Consider the following 23,011-nt stretch of genomic DNA (forward strand, 5'->3'; position numbering starts at 1 on the left):
AAATCAAGGTGTCAACAGGACCACACTCTCTCTAATGGCTCTAGGGGAGAATCTTTCCTTTCCTCTTCTAGTCTCTGGTGTTTGCTGGCAATCTTTAGCATTCCTAGGCTTTTAGATGTGTCACTCTAGCCACACATCCATCTTTCCCCTGTGTGTCTTCACATCAGCTTCCCTCTGTATGTGTCTGTCCCTATGTCAAAATTTGCCCTTTTTCATATGGACTCCAGTCGTTGGTGTCCATACCTATATTGGAATACAACCTACCTAAAGGATCTTATTTTAACTTGATTACTCTGTAACAATCCTATTTCTAAATAAGGTCACATTCTGAGGTACTGTGGGTTAGGGATTCAAAATATTTTTTGAGAGACCCATTTCAACCCGTAGCATGGACTAATGGGTAAATAAATAGTGATTCAGCCACTTGATTAAATGTACAATCATGAGGGAGATTATGGTGATGCTTAAAATATAATACCGCTGTGGGGCAGTAAGTAAATGAAGAACAAAGTAGTAATGTGCCTTTTCCAAATCATTACACACCTCCCAGGAACTTCAAAAGCACCTTAAAAGTAGCTACAAGAATAAGAATGTTCCATATGAGTAAAACCAAATATATTTTGCTTAGGATCAGGAATGTGTTTTGGATACAGAGAGACTGACTGAGTCAAGGTATGGGGTGAGGAAAAAAACAAACAACAAAAATAAAACATTTTGATCACTGTGCTGTTTGTTTCACTGTGTGTGTGTCCTGTCTTCTAACGGTTGCTTCCAGACATTGATGAGTGCCTGGTAAACAGACTGCTCTGTGACAATGGCCTATGCCGAAACACACCTGGGAGCTACAGCTGCACCTGCCCACCTGGCTATGTGTTCAGGACTGAGACAGAGACGTGTGAAGGTAAGAACCATCTTCCTTCGTTGTGAACAGTAAGCACCTCAATATGCGTGAACCACAAGTACGTTATGAAGCAATAGAGAAGAAAGAATGTTGTTTGAATATGTTTAAAAATTTATAATCTCTTTCAGCTAATCTGCCAGTTTTAGAAATAGCATGCGCCTAACCCAGTTTATAAAACCATCAGTTTTGTCCCATTCAGATGAAATATCACCAAACATTTTGAATTTAATGGGAAAAAAAAGTGAAAGGAGCCAATTTGTTTTACTTGCTAATAAAATGTCAGATTTTTGTTTGTTTTTCCCTTTTTAAAACTACTGTGACACATTAGCCTGGGGGAACCTGCACTGTAATGGCAAAGTCAGCTCTTAGGCATTTTATTTATGAAATGATTGATAGACCTCAGGGGTTGGCCCAGAAAATATTTGGGGCTTGAGTAAAAATGGTCACCTTAATTAAATTTATAGTCCAAGAGAATTGTTCTTTGCATTTGAAAATTTTGAAGTTATAATTTGGGCTTAAAGATCGTGAACCACTGTTTAAAAACGTCTTCCTTTTCTTTTAAGCTCATTTTTCTTCAGTGGGAGTTACATGAATGAGTTAAATGCTTAGGAAAGGCCTCATTTTCAGTAGATACCAGCTAAGCAATGAGTGCCTTCAATTATGTTTTTGTTTCTTGATCAAAGTACTGTGTATTTCAGAATACTCTGTGGTATGACTACTAGTCATTGTTCCTTTTAAGTCTCACTGTGTGGGCCTACAGAAGTGTCCCATGACATTCTCAAATCCAATAACTACTTCCGAATAGTAACCTTTTCAAAAAAAAAATTTCATCTTTAGTTATTTGGAGTAGCCCTTTTTTATCTGTTAAAGTATTTGTTTTCTAGTGACTTCATAGCCAAGAAAACTGCAATAGTAATATTATGCAAAAAGATGTTAACATTCTCTTCATCTTATTGTTTAACTTCAAAGCATTCTTATGAACAGAAACAAGTTAGGACTCAAACAAGATGCCAGAACACAAAGGACTTAGCTGAAGTCAATGAAATGCAATCACAAAGTGCAATTCTCAGTTTAGATTGAATTTGAGGGACCACTGAAAAGCAGTAATTAACCTGAAGAAAGAAAAAAAGGGAAGAAAAAAGAAAACCTCGGCATAAAATGCAGTTTTTTTGAACTTAGTTCTGATAACTGTTGAGTTCCCCTCCTATCCACCACCTGTGGCAGGAGCTGCTCAAAGAAAAGCGCACTTTCCATTCCCAGCTAAAGTACTTGAAGACTCATCCTGTCCATAGATGAGCAGAGACGACAGGGGGCACACTTAAGAATTTTGAATATTTTCACATAATATGTGTTTAGCCTAAGCTTCTTAAATGTATTCAACCAGAGTCTTTATTTTCTAGCACCCACTCCCCTCAACACCTCTTATCCTTCAAAATTGCCATGAGAAACTTTGTAGAAGAAAAAAAATTCTAGCCATATTTCCTCCATGAGTTTTTTGGAGGGTGGGAGAAGGGATTTCAAGAATTGTGTTTCTTTCCATTTTGTTTTTATTCCCTACTTTCTACACTTCCTTCTCACTGCCTATATCAGTTTTATCTATTGTCTCTTGGAAGATAAGTTTCTGTTAAATGTCAGGAAGCTCTGAAAGCAAGAATAACTAAGGGTATCATCTTGATTTAACTGGGAAGCTGATGATTATTAGGACTGGTTTCCCTGTCCATAGCGACAGAACCCTTTGGTGCTCTTGTGAGGGAGACACATAACGGGGAACTAAATGGTTGGTGTCTGATTCAGTTTGGTCACTTTGGTTTGCATACCAAATCATCAATATTTATAGCATATTTCTTCCATTTTAACGAGTAAGATGAAGTTGAAGGGTACTGAGAGGTGAAATACCAAAGGGTAAATAAAAGGGATTCGCCTACTTACGTGAAAAAGTGAAGAGTAGGAGCTAATGGTGTTTAATAGCATGACATTGGATGATTACATAAATATTAAGGCATATTAATACCAAATCAGGCAACAGTGATGGTTAGAAAACATGGTCTTTACTTATTTTGTCCAAAGGATAATTGTTCCTGATAAACCTGAGCCTTTTCTTTAATACGAAATATGTTTTTTTATCTGTCGTTTATAAGAAAGAAGTTCATATTATATAAATAAAAGAGAAATGATAGAGAAATATTTTGGTTCTAGCCTTATGACATTTGTGGAAATAAAATTGATTTATGGTGAGAAATCCAACCAAATAACTGTTATTTCTACACTTTCTTCCCACTATTAAGTTATTTGCATTTTATTAAGTGTTTTGCAAAAAAGAAATAGACCTGCAGACAACGGATATCTTTTTCCCTTGGGTGTCCTCCTTATTTCCAGCCTTGCATTCACACAATAAATTTGTCTGCCTGAAGCAGTTCTCTGCATGCTATTCTTTCTAAACTAATTTCCAAAGACTAGGCAGAGAATTATCAGTATCAGCCAATTCATTGCCGATTCTAGCTTTCTCTATATATATTTGCTAGATTCACTAATTTTGCTTGTCATTCTTGTTTTCAACAGGCTATTTTAAATACGTAATAAATAGCAGTGATCAAGTTTCTCTGATATTTCAAACTGAAGTTACAAAAATTTATTTTACTTTTTTGTTTGAGCTCTGAGAGTCTGTGAAAGTTAAAATTTTTATAGCAAGCACTGTGGTTTAGATTGTGTTTCCAGTGACATAACTAGTTAAATGTAAACCAGATGTGCTTTGAAGTTTATTTCCAGGAATGTACAGTGAACTGTTTCAGTTCCTGGTTCCACGACATTTATAACATAAAAACATTGTATTTAAAGAAAAATTAAACAGTTTATATTTGTAGCTGTCATGGCATGTGTTTATAGTTTTTGAGTTCATAATTGCTTAATATAAAATAGGGATTTTGAAAGTATATGATACTGACATTTTTCTTTTGGGGGAGCTTCTTACAAATAAAATTAGTAGGTAATATATCATCTGTCTTCAGATTAGGTATCTGCTGCTTTTTTGGCTGATTTCTTTTTTACATTGTGTTTTTACTGAAAGAATTTTAGTACTCTGGAATAGATGTTTTCATTCCAAATCTGTGCTATATTTATAAAACCTGCTCTTGTATTTTTCTTTTAAGAGGCCTCCTTGCTACAAATGACCTGAAAGAAAGATGCATTTATATTTCTTCACACAATTTCTACTTGAAGAATTCATTTTATACCTGAGTTCTTCTTTAGTAGTTTTGAAATAGCAAAGAAGGAACATAACTGTTTTCCGCATGGATTTTTAAATTTGCATTTCAAGTCCATAGACTTGAAAATCAGCAAGCCCTGCCTTTTCAGAACCAGTTTAGTTTGTATTTGACTTGAGATGTTCAAGAGTAAACATTACAATCTTCTAGTTATTTATTTGCATGTTTTCCTTGGTATATATAGTATTCATGTTTAATTCAAAGAGGTGTTTAGAAAAAAATAAGTATTATGGTGAACTCGGAAACTGTAGTGTTCAAAAAAAAAATCTTGAGGTATGTTGACCTGTTTCGGATAATTAACCAAATACAGAAAGAAATCCATGTCTCTCTTCCTTAAATTGAGTGGTTTAATTTATATTGAAGGTCAGTCTTTGATATTGTTTCTAAACACTTTAACTAAATCTTGTATTTATTTTTAATTAACTCATGTTAAGCTATTTAACTTTATTGGCTTGACATTTTGTTTAGTCACCACTTGAGAACATAGGCATACTCTAATTCTGACCGTCATACTTCTGACCGTCAACAGGAGTTGTTTAGATTATGGTATATGATTTGATTTAGGACTCAGATCAAATTAATGATGGTAAAGGTCTATATAAAACAATTAAAAGATATTTTTCTCTTTTTAATTTTAGCACAATCAGTTGTGCTTTAAAAATGTCTCACACCAGGGGGCTTCCCTGGTGGTGCAGTGGTTGAGAGTCCGCCTGCCGATGCAGGGGACACGGGTTCGTGCCCCGGTCCGGGAAGATCCCACATGCCGCGGAAGCGGCTGGGCCTGTGAGCCATGGCCGCTGAGCCTGTGCGTCCGGAGCCTGTGCCCCACAACGGCAGAGGCCACAACAGTGAGAGGCCCGCAAAAATGTCTCACACCAAACATGGAAATGTGAACGGGAAGGTGGATAAGGGCTAGAGGAGAATGCTGTACCCAGTATTAAAGTTTCATCCCTTATTCCCTGATTTGTATCCAGAAATTTGGAATTAAAGCCAGCATTGTGATATGTTGTCTCTACTACAGGCTTTTTAAATTCTTCCAAAACCTCTCGGAGCCACAAATGACAGAAACAATCACTTTTGTGCACAGCACACATTGCACCCAGGAATATGTTGCTTTCCGTGGAGTCAGAATTCAGATTTCCCACAGGAAAATTACATCTTATTATAGGAGAAAATGAATCCAATTTATGTAAAGTTGTAGTGAAACAGTGAAGCTTTAGATGCTAAACCCTTTCAAAATAGGCTGATTCCTATAGTCCTACTGAGTCCCCGGTCGTGCACATGTGTATTCACATGGTAAAGTGCACTTCTCCTTTCCCCATTCACTTTATGCCTCATAGAACCATATTAAAATTACAAGAGCCAAGCTTACCAGACATTCTGGCATAGCATGGCTTGTTGGAGTAATATTTTCCAGAAACACATGGCAGCTCTAACAGAATCTTTTCCTTCTGGATTGTAGATATAAATGAATGTGAAAGCAACCCATGTGTCAATGGGGCCTGCAGGAACAACCTTGGATCTTTCCATTGTGAATGTTCTCCTGGCAGCAAACTCAGCTCTACAGGATTGATCTGTATTGGTAAGATTCATACATGGTGCTGATGTTTCAGTTTCACTACAAAGATAAGCAGAGACCTCAGGACTTCTGTGGATAAAAACAGAACACAATCACAGGAAGCTAATAATTAGGAGTCACTTCAGTTGTTTTCTCTTGTTATCAAGATAGGAGTACAACATGATAGCATAAACTGGACAGGCTCTTATATTTTGTTAGATTCTGGGAAGCGTTCCTTTCTTATAAGTATATATATTATGCTATACGTTATAAGCATTTCCATACCACACACATATTTATATTCATTCCCCAGGAATGCCTTAGGCATCAATACAATCAAATCCTTACTGCATACATTTTATAAACAACCTTCAATGGTAAACAGAAATGTGATCGCATTTGGACTCAGTTAACAAGAATTTGAAGAGTTTAAACTTTAAACAAATAGAAAGAATTTATTGTTTTCTTTCATTTCTCCCATCAATCATAAATTTATGAGCTCCAAGGAAGAGAAGATAACTGTTTTCTTGCTTTGGGAAATCTCTAAGAGAGAAAGATTCCAAAACTTCCAAGACATCTTTCAATGTATCTCAAAACATATAAGGTCAGTTTTTGACGATAGGAGATATATAAAATGAAATAGTCTGATCTATCACTATAAGCAACCGTTTAGCATATGTAAGGGAAAAAACGATCCCAGTCATTCTTTCCTGCTTCTAGTGTCTATGGCTACACTGGCTAGGTATACATACTTCATATTATTACCTAGTATCCACCTTTAAAGGGAACTAAATATGTATTTCCAAGTAGTTAGGGAGTTGTTTCAGTTTTACATAGTGCCAAATAAATTGGCTGTTTTTGTTTGTTATTTATTCAATATCAATTTTCAATTTAGTATTTTCCAAAGACAATAGTATTTTCAGTGTTATGTCTGATGCTAGCAATATTTAGCTGGATGCTTAGAGTACCTGTTTGTCACAGGAGAACTGACCAAGTCCAAAGTTTCAATGAAAACCTTCCCTTTGGAAATGCCAACTCTTCATCTCCCAGTGAGGTACAGCTGGTGAAATTTGAGCCTTGCTCAGCTCTCCATACTAGGAAATAGACTGCCATCTGCCTAGGGCGTTACTTTTTTTTCTCACAGAATTCCTGGTTTGCGGGGAGGACGTGTGGGTTGGATCTGGTAAGGCAGAAATATTTTTGCTAAGCCACAGTTTCCAACTGAGATAGACTCGTTTTATTATGCAAAGGAAATGAACTCAGCATTAGTCAATTAATGTCTCAGAAAACTAACTCTGTATGCCACTTGGGCATCAAAGATATCTTAGTTTTTGCTTTGTCATAAACATGTCTATGATTTTGGCCTTTACCCTTATAGTTATTAATGAAAAGGAACAAAGACTTTCTATTTCCAAGTCATCATGTTGTACACCTAAACACCACCATATTTTTCTCAGCCAACGTGTTACGTGTTTTCATTCATTGTGATCATATTTGAATATCCCAGCTTAAAGCTGCTCAGAAAGAAATTTACTTAATATTTTAAAATTTTAGACATCATTTTTTCTTCTTTTTTTATTAAAAACAATTCTAGTTTTAAAAAGGGAGTTAATAGTAAAATATACTTAGGAAATATTATGAATGTACTTTTTAATAGGACTGTCAAATGGCTTTAATCAGTAATTAGCCTGCAAGCTGTTCTTGGTAGGGGCCAAATCTCTAAATTTAGAACTGGATAAAAATTCCCTGATATAATTAAAACTTTAAAATTGTCAGAATGTACATGAATTAGTTAGATACAAAGAATATTTAGGGATTTAGAAGATGTTATGCAAACTTCCTAAGTATAAACCAATCTTGAACTGTTCTATAAACTGCTTGAAGAGACTGCTGTATGCTGGTTGAAATGATTAAATATAATAGAACAATAAATTTGGTTAATCTTTCCTGCATTACACTGCTCACATCTGATAGCTCTGCATAATCTAGTCCAATCTCCCTCATCTTTGGCTTGGATCTGCATTCTGGGCATGGACACGACAGGCGCAATGCTCCTCATCTTAGCCTATTAGCAGCGTTTAGTACCGTTCATCACTCATCCCTTCTCAAGAATTTTTTCATTTATGGCCTCCTCTTCTTTTCCTTTCACTTTTCTGGCCCGTTTTCTCAGTTTCCTTTGTTAAATCTTTCATATTCTCCTGTTTTCCAATTTGAAATGTCTCACAGGTCAGTCCTTGGACCTCTTTGCTTCTCTGTCTTACACTCATGCTTAGATGGCCTCTACATTGACTCACATTTCTCTCTCCATCCTTAATCTGTCTGCTAATTTCAGACTTGTATTTCTAATTATCTGCACAGTGTCTCCATTTGGGTGTCTAGTTGACATTTCAGACTTAGCAAATTTCTATCTTTCAGCTTAAATCTGTGTCTCCTAGAATCATTTCTGCCTTGTCAAATGGTAACTCCATTCTTGTAATTACCAGCCTCTAAAATCCTGGAGTCATCCTTGATGCCTTTCTCTCAAACTGCACATTTAATCCATCAGTAAATCCTATTGATTGTACTTAAAGTTTATCCATATTTCAACCACTTCTCACCACCAAGATCAACAACCCCCAGTCCAAGCCACCATTATTTCTCTTCTTGATTTTTACTGTAGCCTCTAGCTTATCTGCTTTCCCTGCTTTATTTTTTTCAGAGATCTTAACCAACCTCTGACTATATAACTACATCTATATTGTGACTCTGTGTGTGTGTGTGTGTGTGTGTGTGTGTGTGTAGGTATATAGGTACACACACAAAAGAAAAAACAGTCAGGAGATAGAGATGGATTGTATATGTGTGTGTATGGATGGATTTGGGGACTTTTCAGTGTTGATACAATACCAGCCTACAGAAGCAGAGTAAAGCCTCTGAAATCATACAACGCAGGTTTGAATCTTGATGCTGACACTCTCCTAGCTGGGTGACCTTACTTGGTTAAATTAGTTGACCCCTGTGCCTCAGTTTTCTCATCTGAAAGTTGTTCACACCTTATAGGGTTGTTTTAATGGGTAAATAAACTAATACATAGAAAGCCTTTAACAGTGCTTGTTGCTACCTCAATAAATATTAGCAAATATTATTAGAATATATCTTACTTAAAATGACTACAGCCAAAGTGATAAATCAGTAATTAACCCAGTCCTTAAAAGACCATTTCAATACACAGTAGCCTTACACAAGCATCTCAGTTTCCTCTGTGCTATGGAATGTACAGGTTTAAGCATCTAAAAAACCTGTAATTTGAGACCTGATACAAATGCATTTGAGCAAATCTTTTTCATTTGCATACAGTTTTTATCCAAACTGAATCTCAAAACAGAAAAAAGCAAACGGATTGCCTATTTCTTCCCCACAGCCTTGCCCCATAACTTTTTGTATTCAGTCAAGGACAGAATTGTTTTGTTTTATCCTCTGACCCAGAGGGCTTGGGTTGTAGGTAATGTGCTCTTACCCACTACCTTGTTCCATAGGGAATCAGATTACAACATCTCCCTTCATGGGCCTGCCAGTTTCACTGCAATTCCCTCTCTGTGTTTCTGGTTGTTTTTTTGGGTTTTTTTGCGGTACGCGGGCCTCTCACTGTTGTGGCCTCTCCCGTTGCGGAGCACAGGCTCTGGACACGCAGGCTCAGCGGCCATGGCTCACGGGGCCCAGCTGCTCCGCGGCATGTGGGATCTTCCCGGACCGGGACACGAACCCACCGTGTCCCCTGCATTAGCAGGCAGACTCTCAACCACTGCACCACCAGGGAAGCCCTGTATTTTTTTTTATTGTTGATTTTAGCAGTATAACTTTATTTGACCTTATTATTAGATGAGTTTTAAAGTAAATACTGTAGTTTACATTTAGGTCTGTGATGCATTTTGAGTTAATTTTGGTGAAGGGTGTAATGTCTATGTTTATATTAATTTACTATGACCTTAGGTTTGCTAATGACTTGGATACAACACCAAGAGCATGAGTCATGAAAGAAGTAATTAATAAATCAGGCTTCATTAAATTAAAAATTTCTGCTCTGCAAAAGATATGGTCAAGAGAATAAGAAGCCAAGCCACAAACTGGAAGAAAATATTTGCAAAAGACATATCCGATAAAAAGACTGTTATCTGAAATATAAAGAGCTCTTAAAACTCAACAATAAGAAAACTAACAACCTAATTAGAAAATAAGCTAAAGATCTTAACAGATACTTCACCAAAGAAGATATACAGATGGCAAATAAGCATATGAAAAAATGCCCACATAATATTTCAGTAGCGAAATGCAAGTTAAAACTATGAGACACCACTACACACCTACTAGAATGGTGAAAATCCAAAACACTGAGAACACCAAATGCTGACATGGATGTAGAACAACAATAACTTATTCATTGTTGGTGGGAATGCAAAATGGTACAGCCACATTGGAGACAGTTTGGATGTTTCTTATAAAACTAAACATACTCTTACCATACACCCCAGCAATTGCACTCATTAGTATTTATTCAAATGACCTGAAATTTATGTCCACCCAAAAACCTGTACACGATATTGATATTCATAGCAGTATAGAGTCATTGACTGTAAAAAATGTACCACTCTGAAGTGGGATATTGATAGTGGGGAAGGCTGTGTGTGTGAGGGGGCAGGGAGTATATGGGAACTCTGTACTTTATGCTCAATTTTGCTGTGAACCTAAAACTGCTCTAAAAAAGTCTATTTTAAAAAATGAAAAAAATATAAATACTGTAGGAATAGCCTTTTTCTTTATTGTTTTCCAAGATTGTGACCACACTACGCTATTAAGCTTTATTAAATTGTTTTACACATCACCTGCAGAGGGATCACCTCAGGAGCTTGTCAAATGCAGACTCCTGGGCCACACACCTGGAAACTTATGAGTCTGCATTTTAACAAGAAGCTTGGTAATGTTATGCACAGTAAACTGAGAGCCACAGTACTGCAAGGAAAACTTCACATATGATTTATTTTACTCAGTTAATACTTGCCATGTCAACTTTGGATTCCTCTTCTCTGCTTCAAAATTGGTTTTTTAATGGGCATTTAAGGAAGAACTTAAATCTGATGTAGAAACATAGTATAAAAAGTTAGGAGTAGTTGCCTCTGGATGGTTGGATTACAGGTGATTTTTATATTTTCTCTGCTATTTCTTCAAGTAGTTTATCATAAACATGTGTTACGTTTTGAACTAGAGATAAGGCTATACATATGTATTATAGAAAGATGCCTGAAAGAAAATACATCAAATATTAGCCTTGGTGTGTCTTAATGGTGGTTTTATGAGTGATGTTTAATTTTTTTATCTTTAAGATTTCTTTTATTCAAATTATTCATCAAATAATTATCTTCGGTTGGAGAGACACTGGCTTGTCTCCAACAGAACGGAAATTGTGTGTGGTTTATTTGGTGGGGAATTAAGAGAGAAGGAGATTATTTGGAGAATGTTATTTGATAAAATCTTAAATATCAAAGTATCTGCCATAAAGAATAAGTCTTATGAATATTTTTCATACAAGTAATGATCTTATAACAGTAATGCCCTGTATTTGCGAATCCCAGTACGAAATCATGGGCAGTAGCAGCTGCTCCTAGAATACCCATAGATATAATTGTATTAATTATCATATCTTGTGAAATATATACAGTACCATATTTAATTTTCATGTATGTAATATGCTATAGTTAAATGCATGTACATGTAAATGTCTATAAAAAAAGTTTTTTAAATAAGGTTTTGTTTTTTAATACTATTAAATAATGCCTTTGGTGTATAGAACTGAGTTCTGTTTTCTTCAGAGATGAGAGCTCCCCACTATTTCCTATTGCTTTTCAGACAGCCTGAAAGGGACGTGTTGGCTCAACATCCAGGACAACCGCTGTGAGGTGAACATTAATGGAGCCACTCTGAAATCCGAATGCTGCGCCACCCTCGGGGCTGCCTGGGGGAGCCCCTGTGAGCGGTGTGAACTAGGTAGGAGCCTGGCCAGTGGGCTTCTGGGCTTCGCATCAGAAAGCTTCTTCATCAATAGGCATCTCTTTCTCTGTATATTTCCACCATGAGGCAGACCATAAGATCATTACCCTCCCCAACATGTTGTCTTTTCTCGTAAAATGTATTCACTTCTTGAAATATGTATTTGGTTTATCCTTTTACTATAAGCAGACCTTCTGAATAGTTTGGATAAGGAAGGGAATCAATTAGAATTTAGCCACTGGGTGACTATCTGTATCCTCCAATATTCTTATTTGCATGTGTCCCAGTAGAGCATGATGTCTCTTTTCTCTAAATCTTTTACTTGTGATTTGGTTGACAGTGTGAAAGCAAAAGGAAATTGTAGAAAAAATTATGAGAATCTCAATATGGGTCAACACCAATGGAGTTACCACAGCATGTCATGTGCTCCACTGAATTGAACAGAGGGCAGCTGGAGTCCTTTGCCTCTAAAGCCCAGATTGTGGTTTTTATTTAGTTCAATTTAGATTCCATTATACTGTTTCTTGAGCTTAAGACAGTTGTGTTTTTTGTAATGAAGTAAAAATGTGTCCTTTGTTCTCACAGATACAGCTTGCCCAAGAGGGTTTGCCAGGATTAAAGGTGTTACTTGTGAAGGTGGGTGTGTTCTTGAATGACATTGTTAAGTCTTTAGAGCAGTATTTAAAATTAACATTCACTGGGGCTTCCCTGGTGGTGCAGAGGTTGAGAATCTTCCTGCTAATGCAGGGGACACAGGTTCGAGCCCTGGTCTGGGAAGATCGCACATGCCGCGGAGCAACTAGGCCCGTGAGCCACAACTACTGAGCCTGCACGTCTGGAGCCTGTGCTCCGCAACAAGAGAGACCGTGATAGTGAGAGGCCCGTGCACCGCGATGAAGAGTGGACGCCGCTTGCCACAACTAGAGAAAGGCCTCGCACAGAAATGAAGACCCAACACAGCCAAAAAAATAAATAAATAAACAAATGTGGGGTTTAAAAAAAAAAAAGAATTTAAAATTAATTTAAAAAAATTAACATTCACTCTCACACTTTGGAGATATTTATCACTTTCAAAAACCTTGGAATTTCAATAAAAATACTAGATGTAGTCAACAAATGTTTTAGAATAATATTCTTAGGAAACAGCTTAGAATTTCCCATTTCTCCTCTTTATGCTGTTGGGTGAATTTTTGTGAGGACATCACTAGCCTTTAAGGCACAGAACAGCTGGCAAAGGTGTGTCTGGGATGTGTTTTATGGACGGGCAAGACTGTGGTAGTTTTCACAGCTGGTACCCAGGAAACCCGGTGGCTTCGTTGTGGAATATTTCTGCTTAACTCAAGTAATAATCTGCATTGTATTGCAGAATGAATATGCTATACAGGAAGTAAGACTACACCTGCTTTTTCTACTTGTAACGTCTTTTTCTCTCTGCTTGCTTCATTTCCCTGCAGACGTTAATGAGTGTGAGGTGTTTCCTGGCGTTTGCCCAAATGGACGCTGTGTTAACAGCAAAGGATCTTTTCATTGTGAGTGCCCTGAAGGCCTTACGTTGGATGGAACTGGCCGTGTGTGTTTGGGTAAGTCCATGCTGTCTTGTGTTTTATGCATGAAACCAAGCATGAATTTTCTTATTTTTTTGGAGAGTGGCCTGACCAAAACTATTTGGTCTATAGCTGGAAAACTTGCTTTAAGTGAGATATTTGGGGGAAACTCACCAGAGGATATTTTTCAAGTGAATGAATTTAAATGAAATGGTTTCTGTATAATACAGAAAGTTAGTATACTCTCAAATTTATCTCAAAAATTCATCTTCCCCGACTGAAACTCTGTACCTATTAAACACTAACACCCCATTTATCCCTCTCCCAGCCCCTGGCATCCATGCTTCTACTTTCTGTCTCTATGAATTTGACTACTCTAAGTGCCTCATAGGAAAGGAATCACATGATATTTGTCCTCCTGTGACTGGCTTGTTTCACTTAGTGTGGTGTCTTAAAGGTTCATCCATGTTGTAGCATGTATCAGTATTTCTCTCCTTTCTCAGGCTGAGTGGTGTTCCATTGTATGTATGTACCACATTTTATTTGTCTACTCATCTGTCGATGGATGCTTGGGTTTCAGCTGTTGTGAATAATGCTTCTATGAGCGTGGGCCGTACAAATATATTTTCAAGTCCCTACTTTCACACACACACAAAAATTATAAGTTCTTTAATCAGATATTTTAGGCTGTTTAGTCTTTCACACTGAGTCAATGGAAGAAGAGAACTATGTATATTTTGAACATTGAAAAAAATGGGAGACTCGCGTTTGAAGTTTAACATTTACCAGCCCATTGCAGCTATGCTCCTTGACAAGACAGTGGGGAAAGTCATGGCAAAGTTTGGATGTGGCTTCTGTGTGAAAATATTGACTGATCCTACCCCTTCCTTTACCATCTTCAGAATTTAAATTTTCTTAATGCTTTATTTTCTAAAGATTTTAAATAAGGAAGCTTTTTCTGTCAGCATTGTATTACAGAAATGCCTAGCTGACTTTATTTTTTATCAGTGTTATTCTTGACTAAACTTAAGTTTCATGATTGAAAGAGAAACTTCTATTGATTCTGTGTTGTCTCTGAACAATTTTTTATTTACTTAAGGGATTTTTTCCCAATATCTTATGAAACAGTAAGTTTTTAGTTTGTAAAATAACTTTACATAGGCTTGTATTTGAAATTTAAGCTTGTAGACAAAGTGTGAGCAATGGTAGCATTATATTCCAAGATCTTCAAGGTATTTAAATAGGTATTCTAAAATTATATATTAACTAAGTATTAAAAAAATTATATATTAAAAATTATTCCAAAACTCTATAATAAATATTTTTAAATTATTCTATTCAAAGATCTTTAAAGTATTTTAAAAACAGGGATTTTTAAAATTAGTAGTAAGAAAAAAGTTTGCAACAGCATACAGTTTAGTTATTATAATTAACACAAATTTTATTTTAAACTAAGTTTTGACAGCATATTTAAATTTGGATACAAAGTATGACTGTAAAATCATTTGGAAAAAAAATCATATGGAATTGTTTAGAAATTATAATATCCAAAGTCCAATTATAAAGAAAACTTCTTTTTGGAGTTTTATTCTTAAATTATCTCCAAAGTTTAGAAAAATGTAAAGTATCTTTTGAAGATGACAAAGTAATAGTATCAGTATGGTCCAATAACTAATGAAATCAAATTGCCTTCAGTAACTAAATGATGCTATATATGAATTTATATCATTGATTTTAAATTATCACTCAGCAAAATAAATTCTCAGTAATATCACTCAAAATCATTCCTTTGTAATATTCTAAGAGGATATATCGGATTCTTCATCCTTGTACTTTGTTAAATGCTTTTTTTTTTTAACATCTTTATTGTTAAATGCTTTTTGTCACTACTTAAATTTTGCTACAATAACTTACCATGGCTGTGAATGTGAGAAGGTTTCAAGAGATTGGCATATGAAAATGGAAAATATTCTGAGAACAAAAGAGATAAACTGCTCTGATAGAAGTTGATCTAAATCAGGAGTTCCAAACTCAGATGCTTGCAGGGGCCAAGAAGTTAACATAAATGAGTGAGGTGGTAATAAGGAGTAGTGGAGACTGCAACAAACTGTAAAGCACATGTACTATCCAAAGGTTTCCAAAATTAATGTTAAAATCAAAACATTCATAGGCCATATGTTGACAGTGTTTTGATTCCTGATGTAAATATTGATATGAAACTCAGTAGTAAAGGCACAGGATTACTCTACCAGGCTCTTATAACTTTTTACATATGTAATTCAAATGCTTTTTTCCCCCCACTAATCACAGAATTGCTCATATTTCAGTGGCCCTAAAATATGCTAAAGTTATTTATTCTTTCTGATGTCAGTGATACAAAAAAAAGGATCATAGCTGATGATAAGAAGGAATCTTATCCCAAGGGAACCTTTTCTTCCTGAAGGTGTCAGGCGAGATTAGGTAACACTGAAGGAGAACCCACCTGTTCTCTCTTTAAATGACTGTCATTATGGTATCCATTTCAGGAGGTCAGGGACTCTGTCTCCTGCTCATTAGTGTGTCTCCAGGGCCTGGCCTCATCCCAGGGCCTAAGCAGGTGTTTGGTATGTGAATGTTCAGTGCATCTTACAGCTTAATCTCAAACTGTGATTCCCTCTCCCTGTAGATATCCGCATGGAGCAGTGTTACTTGAAGTGGGATGAGGATGAATGCGTCCATCCTGTTCCTGGGAAGTTCCGCATGGATGCCTGCTGCTGTGCAGTCGGGGCGGCTTGGGGCACTGAGTGTGAGGAGTGCCCCAAACCTGGCACCACGGAGTACGAGACCCTGTGCCCCCGGGGGCCTGGCTTTGCTAACAGAGGGGACGTTCTTACTGGGAGGCCATTTTACAAAGGTAACCGTCAGCAGCGCATTTGGTCCCTCTGCACTAAAGCTCACCTTCCGCATTCTCTGAAGATTGATTTTGCCTTAAACATTTGATTTCCCACTTTATTTTCTTTGTTAAACAAAACATGCAACCAGCCTTATGGCCCAGGAGTATAAATCACCTGTACAAGTTGGTGTTGAAGTGAAGATACTAAAAAAGGCAGCTAATCTTACTTTTCTTACAGCCTTCTACTGTACTGCTGCTTTCCTCAGCACAGCCTGATGAGATGCAGCCCTGATGTTGCAAAAAGTTCTCTATCTCCCCTAAACTTTACAAAACAAATGGTCAGAAATAAAAGGATCAGAACTGTTCAGTAAAAATACAGGATCTTTTTCACAGTTGGCACTTCCTGTGTGGCATCAATGTAATCATTGGAAATTTTGATATCCCACATTTTTACTTGAGTACATTCTTTTCCATCACGTTAGATTTTTAACTTAAAATGATGGACCTACCCTTTTATTTTTTAACATCTTTATTGGAGTATAATTGCTTGACAATGGTGTGTTAGTTTCTGCTGTATAACAAAGTGAATCAGCTATACGTATACATATATCCCCATATCCCCTCCCTCTTGAGCCTCCCTCCCACCCTCCCTATCCCACCCCTCTAGGTGGTCACAAAGCACCGAGCTGGTCTCCCTGTGCTATGCAGCTGCTTCCCACTAGCTATCTGTTTTACATTTGGTAGTGTATATATGTCCATGCCATGCTCTCACTTCATCCCAGCTTAAGGGTAAGCTGGACCTACTCTTTTATATCAACCGGCTCTACATTCCAGCTCTTTTCTGCCTGTAGATATCAATGAATGCAAAGCATTCCCTGGGATGTGCACGTATGGAAAGTGCAGGAATACAATTGGAAGTTTCAAGTGCCGTTGCAATAGTGGCTTTGCTCTAGACTTGGAGGAAAGAAACTGCACAGGTGAGACTATTCTTTTGTTGTACTGGGTAAACCTTGGCTCTCTTTCTTTTGCTATTGGGAAGTATTGCCTTTAAAAGCCCATCTTCTCACTAGGAACATGTACATTGTTCTTTTTATTTCCTTTTCCCGATGCCTGAACCACTTCTCCAGCAAACTTGTGAGAGAGCTGCAAAAGAGCATGAAAATAATATCTGTGCTACCTACAAGAACAATATAACAATAGGATTTTCAGAATATATGAGTACTAAAGAATATAGCCATTAAATCAACACTTGTATAAACTTGACATTCTGTTACAAATTTTAAGGTTTGTAATAGAGAAGTTGTAACTTATTTTCCTCATCTGTGGGCAGTTTTCTTAATATTATGCTTCAGTCACAATCCATATCCATACCCTTATCCTTCTCTCTAAGAAAATACACAAAATTCCAAGTTTTTCTGTTAGGTAATATAACAAATTATTCCAAACACTTGAAGTATGTCTCCAAGGTCTTGTTTTCAGAACTCTCGTTTTACATATTCTCTTTGGAATTTTCCCTTTTCTCCTGCCCCCACTACGCGTTCCTGATCTCCATTGAAGTGTCTCTCTTGACTTCTTCCTAGCTTCGTACTCCATAGGATCCTAGTGATTCACTCCTGGCCCTACCCAGCCTAGACTCTCCCCTAAGCATTTCACAACTATCCATCTGGTCTTGTGGAGTTCTGCCATCTTGTCTTTCTGCCGTGCCTTCCATGCCGATCCCCAACTCCTAACCCCCTCACCACTGTTTTCTCCACTCGGGGCTGCTGCACTTGGTGGGGAGAGCCTGAGAAAAGGTGACCGAGGTCCCTGCATTCGCCCTCAACCAGGCCTTTGCTGCTGCTGAGCGATACTTGTATTCACCTCTTTACGTCCCTTAATAAATTTCTCTTAGCAGCACTTCTAAACCTCTTCTGGCTTACACACCCTCTCGTATCGCTATTCATTCCTTTTCTTCTTTATTGAAGTCAAACCTGATTGCCAGGACCCTTCTCACACACCCTCTTCTCTGGTATAATATGTCCTTTTCCAGCCCTACTCTCTCCTCCATTTCCAGAGTAGGAAATGTGATGTTCTTCTGCAATTTTCCAGCGAAACTCTCTGCTTTCACTCTCCTTCCCTCTTTCTTCTCCAGGCCCTTCTTAGCAGAGTTCACTCCTCTCTCTCTGGCATCTCCCCCTCTTTACTGGTTTCTTTCCCTAGACCTGTAAACAAGTGCAGAGCATCTCCTCAGCCCTCCTTTTCCCTCAAGCTACCATGCTCTTTTCCTACTTTCACCTCTCATTCCTCTCTTTTAAGTAACCATTTGCTTTGTAGCCCCTGAATGCTGACCTCCCTCCTTCAGGCACATATATATATACTCTTGCAAAACACCTTTGCCAAGTTCAAAAAAATCTTTCTCTCAGTGCATATTTTCCTTGACCTCTGGCCAACCCCCTCCTTGATTTTCTTCTCTCTTAGCTTCCATGGTATTTCCCATCTGAGTTGTCCTATCATGACTATGATGTTCCATCTCTAATCTTCCCAGATTCTTCTTGTCTTTGGCATTTTCCATCCCTTGGGCATTTTCCAAAGTCCTCTGCTTTCTGAACATTCTGCCTCTCAGAATTGCATCTACCATCACGCCTTTTTGGATGGCCTCTGTTGAGCTGACTCCTAGGTGCCATCTCTAGCCCTCTAGTCCTCCTGAGTTCCACTCCTGCATTTCTAACTTCCATCTGGACAGTTTCTCTTTGTTTTCGTCTCCCTTTGTCCCATCCCCCTTCCTCTGCCTAGGGACTTCCTTGGATACATTAATAGTATCATTTCACTCAGGATTGAAGCCTCAGACTTAATTTTGACACCTCTCTTCCATCAAAATGGTTATTTCAAGTACTTGTACTATTTCTTCTACACTATTGCTGCTGTAGGTTCAGCTCCTCAGGAAACAGATTGAGCAGAGATTAGCAGGCACGAAGGTTATTAAGGATTGGTCTTGGGAGCGGGGGGAAAGGAAGCAGAAGTGGGCTGTGATGCAGTCCCAACGTGGTCCTCAGCCCACCTGCCCCGGGAGCTCTGCATCTGGGAAGCCATCACAGTTGTCTTGAGTTAGGGCAGAGGGGCTAGGTGTTTATGTACCTGCATGATGAATCTTTGCATACATCTGCCCCAAGAAGGGATGTGACTGTGAGGAAGGTCCGCTTAGCTGAGGTGCTTCCTGAAGACAGTTCTCACCTCAGGACTTTCTGCCAGCCGCAGTCCCAACAGCTGAGGGCAAGGACGCGTGAGTCCTTCCTTCTTGAAGGGGAACCTGGGCAACACATCGCAGTCTCTACTACACTGCAGATTCCTCCAGCGTCTCCCACCCCAGTAAGTTTCCAGTTAGATCCTTCAGTTTCACAACCACCAGGTTTTTCATCCTAAAGCAGGGCTTGGATTGCATAACTTCCCGCAAAACAACTTCTATTGACTTAGATGATCCTAGACGTAGATAAAGAAGCTTTTCCAGTTCTGACTGCCCTGTTTTTGGTGTGAAATTAGCCAAGTCACTTAATGGCTCTGAAACTCAACTCGTTTATACTGTATAAGAGAAGTTTGTTGACAGCACTGCGGTGTTGTGGGATGCAATGTGAAAGGACAGTGGGACACGGTTGGCTGCCCTTCTTCACAGCATGTAAGGCCCATCTTCTGCTCCCCACGCTGGCGCCCTCAGTAACCGTACCTATCTTACCTGTACTTGCACCCATTATCAGCCTCTCTATAACTTGATGTTCTCTGAAATGCATTAGTATTCTTCATCTGTGCATTTTATCTCTTGCCCTTCTATTTATTCTACATCTTTAAAGTTAGAATTTCTATGCCATCTTCCAGGATCAGTTCAAAAGCCACTTCCTCCAAAATGCTAATTCTTAACAGCAAATAGCTTTCATATATACTGCCCTCTTTATGAGACAAGAAATGTTCTCAGCACTTCAGAAACATTGGTTCGCTTACTCCTATGAGGCAGGTGCTACTACATGCCCCATTTTACAGGTAAAGAAACTAAGGCACAGAGAAATTAAGTGACTTTCCCAAGCCCCTACACCCAGAAGATGACAGAAGTGGGATTTGTGCCCAGTCATCTGGTTCCAGAGTTCATAATCTACACTATGCAGCTCCCACCACATCACATCAGCCAAAATCTGTCCCTCCTCTGCCATTGAACTTATTCTGTGTTCTTCATATGGCTCTCATCACCGGTTCCTAGATACTGATAGATAAAAACTAAGAGAATTAGTGTGCATATTATTACCTGCTTAATTGAATCAATCAATTTTGTTGAGACTTTTGTTTAAAAGAAAGTACCTGCATTTTTTCAGTATGTCCTGCATTTGGGAAAAATCACTAGAAAGAAAAAAAAGCTGGGAGAAAGCAGGGGCTGAGACTACCCCCCCTACCCCCCGCAAGAGAACGTGTGCAAATTAGCCATTTATAAATCCTGTGATAGAAAAACTTAAAAATTTAAATTCACGAGAATAAACAGATGCTGGCAAAAACATTTTTCCCACTCTGACAAAAATATTTAAGCAAGTCATGTTTTCTTAATCTTATTTTACAGACATACTGCTCTATGGAAAATCTTGATTTCAGGAATGGGAGATTTCTCAGAGAATCCTATTTTTGAGAGTCTAAGTGCTGCTATTAAAGATTCTTATTTACTGTAGTATGTAAAAATTGACAAACGCAAATGCCCATCATTATCGTTTGTTTTTAATTTTAAAATTAAATCAGTAGGCTCTTCCGTCTGAATATGACGCAGAAACACGGTTGGGGCATATTCCACGGCCCTGCCATATAGGCGCGTTCTCCGGCTCAGGGTTCAGTGGTCGCGTCTGCCTCTGAGGCTGTCTCTGTAGCCGGCTAGCCACCCCTGCTCAGAGGCAGCAGCCCTCTCACGCCCGCACCAAGGGCGGATGTGGGCTAATGCAGCAGAACCAGTGTGGGCTTTGCGTTTTGCATGGGACTCCATCCATATGGCCACTGCTTCCTCGTTTGCCACCTGCCTTGGTCGGCTCATATCCCAGTTGCTTGGTTCATCCTTCTGTTATCATTTCTAAGCCACAAAGAGAAATCCACAATTCCAGAATTCTTACGGACAAAAAGGGCCCCCCTGCCCATTGGCTGTGACAGTTTTGGCAGTTGGGGAAAGGAATATGCCTGCAGCCCTGTCCCCCTCGAGGTGACCTCCTGAAAATGCATCCTTCTACGCCTCGCCCCTGCTTCCTCCAGCACTTTTGCTCGGAAGGCCAAACCTCTCTGTTTGCTAACACCTTCTCATCTCACTGTGGTTTTCTGAATTTCTTTTAAACCCTGTGAACTAGACATTGACGAGTGCAGGATTTCTCCTGACCTCTGTGGGAGTGGGATCTGTGTCAACACGCCGGGCAGCTTTGAGTGTGAGTGCTTCGAAGGCTACGAGAGCGGGTTCATGATGATGAAGAACTGCATGGGTAAGCTGCTCGGATCTGCAAACCGGTGTAGCACAGACTCCTTAGTGCGACCTTGGCCTGTCTCAGAGCTGTGAACAGCGTGCTTGGCAAGGAGCTGTGGTGAGAGAGAGAACAGATCTAAGTGTCAGACAGGAAATCCGCTCCTCGATAGCTCTTGGGGAGCCCCAGCCCCTCGGTGCCTTAATGGCAGTGAGATATTGAGACTGGGTTCTGCTTATTTATAGAATCTGAAGTCACCACAGACTAACTGCTGAGGAGGGAGTCACTGAAAATGTATGGTAGTGGGTGGTGACCCCCAAATTTATATTGTCATGCGAATCCCATGTCCTTTTCCTTACTTGGGTGTTATTACACACACTCTTGGCATTGCCCACCTTTTAGCCCATCGTTTGATTTTTAGCAACTTATAGGACTCAGCTGATGGGATACAGAAAGTGATCAGTCTAAGAGTTTTCTTTCACTATAATTAGAGATAGAGACATATGGTGTCTGGAGTTTAGAGTGATATAAAGCGAATATTGTTTATTTTTACCTCTCATGAGCCTGCTCATTTCATACAAGTAAAAGCCTTGATAGCTCACTATCTTTTCAGAGTAGAACTTTAACCTTTTATCTACTGATCATAAAGTGAGGAGAGCGTTATCCCATCTTTTATTAACCCATGTCTCACGTTTGAGTCACAATGACCTCAGATAATGAATCTTTCTCCCATGCTGTGTGCGTGAACATTTTTTCCTCAGAGTTCTTTAATGGCTCTCACGTTTTTACCTTTCAGACATTGACGAATGTGAACGTAACCCTCTCCTTTGTAGGGGTGGCACCTGTGTGAACACTGAGGGCAGCTTTCAGTGTGACTGCCCACTGGGACATGAGCTGTCACCGTCACGTGAGGACTGTGTGGGTGAGTTTGTCTCCTCAGCACATAAAACCCTCCCAGTTCAACTGGTAAATATCATAAAGATCAGAGGTCATTCTCATGAACTGGTTGTTTTGGGCCTATGAAATCTAACAGATTAAAATTTGGGAATTCAGAGTCTGTACATTTGGATTCAGGCTGTGTCTTTAGAAGATGCTTACCCCAGTTCCCCTCGTTTTCGTTACAAGCGCACTGGAAAGAACCCTGTGGGAGGGACCCTGTGTCAGGCCTTGTAGTTCCCTCCTCCGGGTCGGCTGGGATGGGACAGCTGCTCCCCTTGGAAGGGCTGCTCCCTGATAGTTTGCCTGTGTGCACACCTGTGCACAAGAATGCACTCGGTGCCCCGTGTCAGTCGTCACAGGGTCTGCTCACCTGTGTGTGAGCTCACGCTCCAACCCCCTCCTCACAGAAGCACTGAGGCCTCTTTACCGGCCCTGAGCTCGGGGATGGGGGGCGGAGGATGTAGGTGCGACC

General features: G+C 38.9%; 1 protein-coding gene across 1 annotated transcript in view; it reads left to right on the top strand.

Moving 5' to 3' along the window:
* The window catches only part of FBN2 (fibrillin 2), a 225,817-nt gene that overhangs the window by 139,155 nt on the left and 63,651 nt on the right, over nucleotides 1-23,011 (top strand). The window contains exons 19-27 of the mRNA XM_024757148.1: nucleotides 776-901; nucleotides 5,624-5,743; nucleotides 11,600-11,737; nucleotides 12,326-12,376; nucleotides 13,195-13,320; nucleotides 15,950-16,177; nucleotides 17,008-17,133; nucleotides 21,493-21,621; nucleotides 22,397-22,522. Coding sequence (XP_024612916.1) covers nucleotides 776-901; nucleotides 5,624-5,743; nucleotides 11,600-11,737; nucleotides 12,326-12,376; nucleotides 13,195-13,320; nucleotides 15,950-16,177; nucleotides 17,008-17,133; nucleotides 21,493-21,621; nucleotides 22,397-22,522 — 1,170 coding nt within the window. The remainder of the gene's footprint in view (nucleotides 1-775; nucleotides 902-5,623; nucleotides 5,744-11,599; nucleotides 11,738-12,325; nucleotides 12,377-13,194; nucleotides 13,321-15,949; nucleotides 16,178-17,007; nucleotides 17,134-21,492; nucleotides 21,622-22,396; nucleotides 22,523-23,011) is intronic.

Source organism: Neophocaena asiaeorientalis, unplaced genomic scaffold (assembly GCF_003031525.2).
Source record: "Neophocaena asiaeorientalis asiaeorientalis breed wild unplaced genomic scaffold, Neophocaena_asiaeorientalis_V1.1 scaffold149, whole genome shotgun sequence".
Taxonomy (NCBI): Eukaryota; Metazoa; Chordata; class Mammalia; order Artiodactyla; family Phocoenidae; genus Neophocaena; species Neophocaena asiaeorientalis.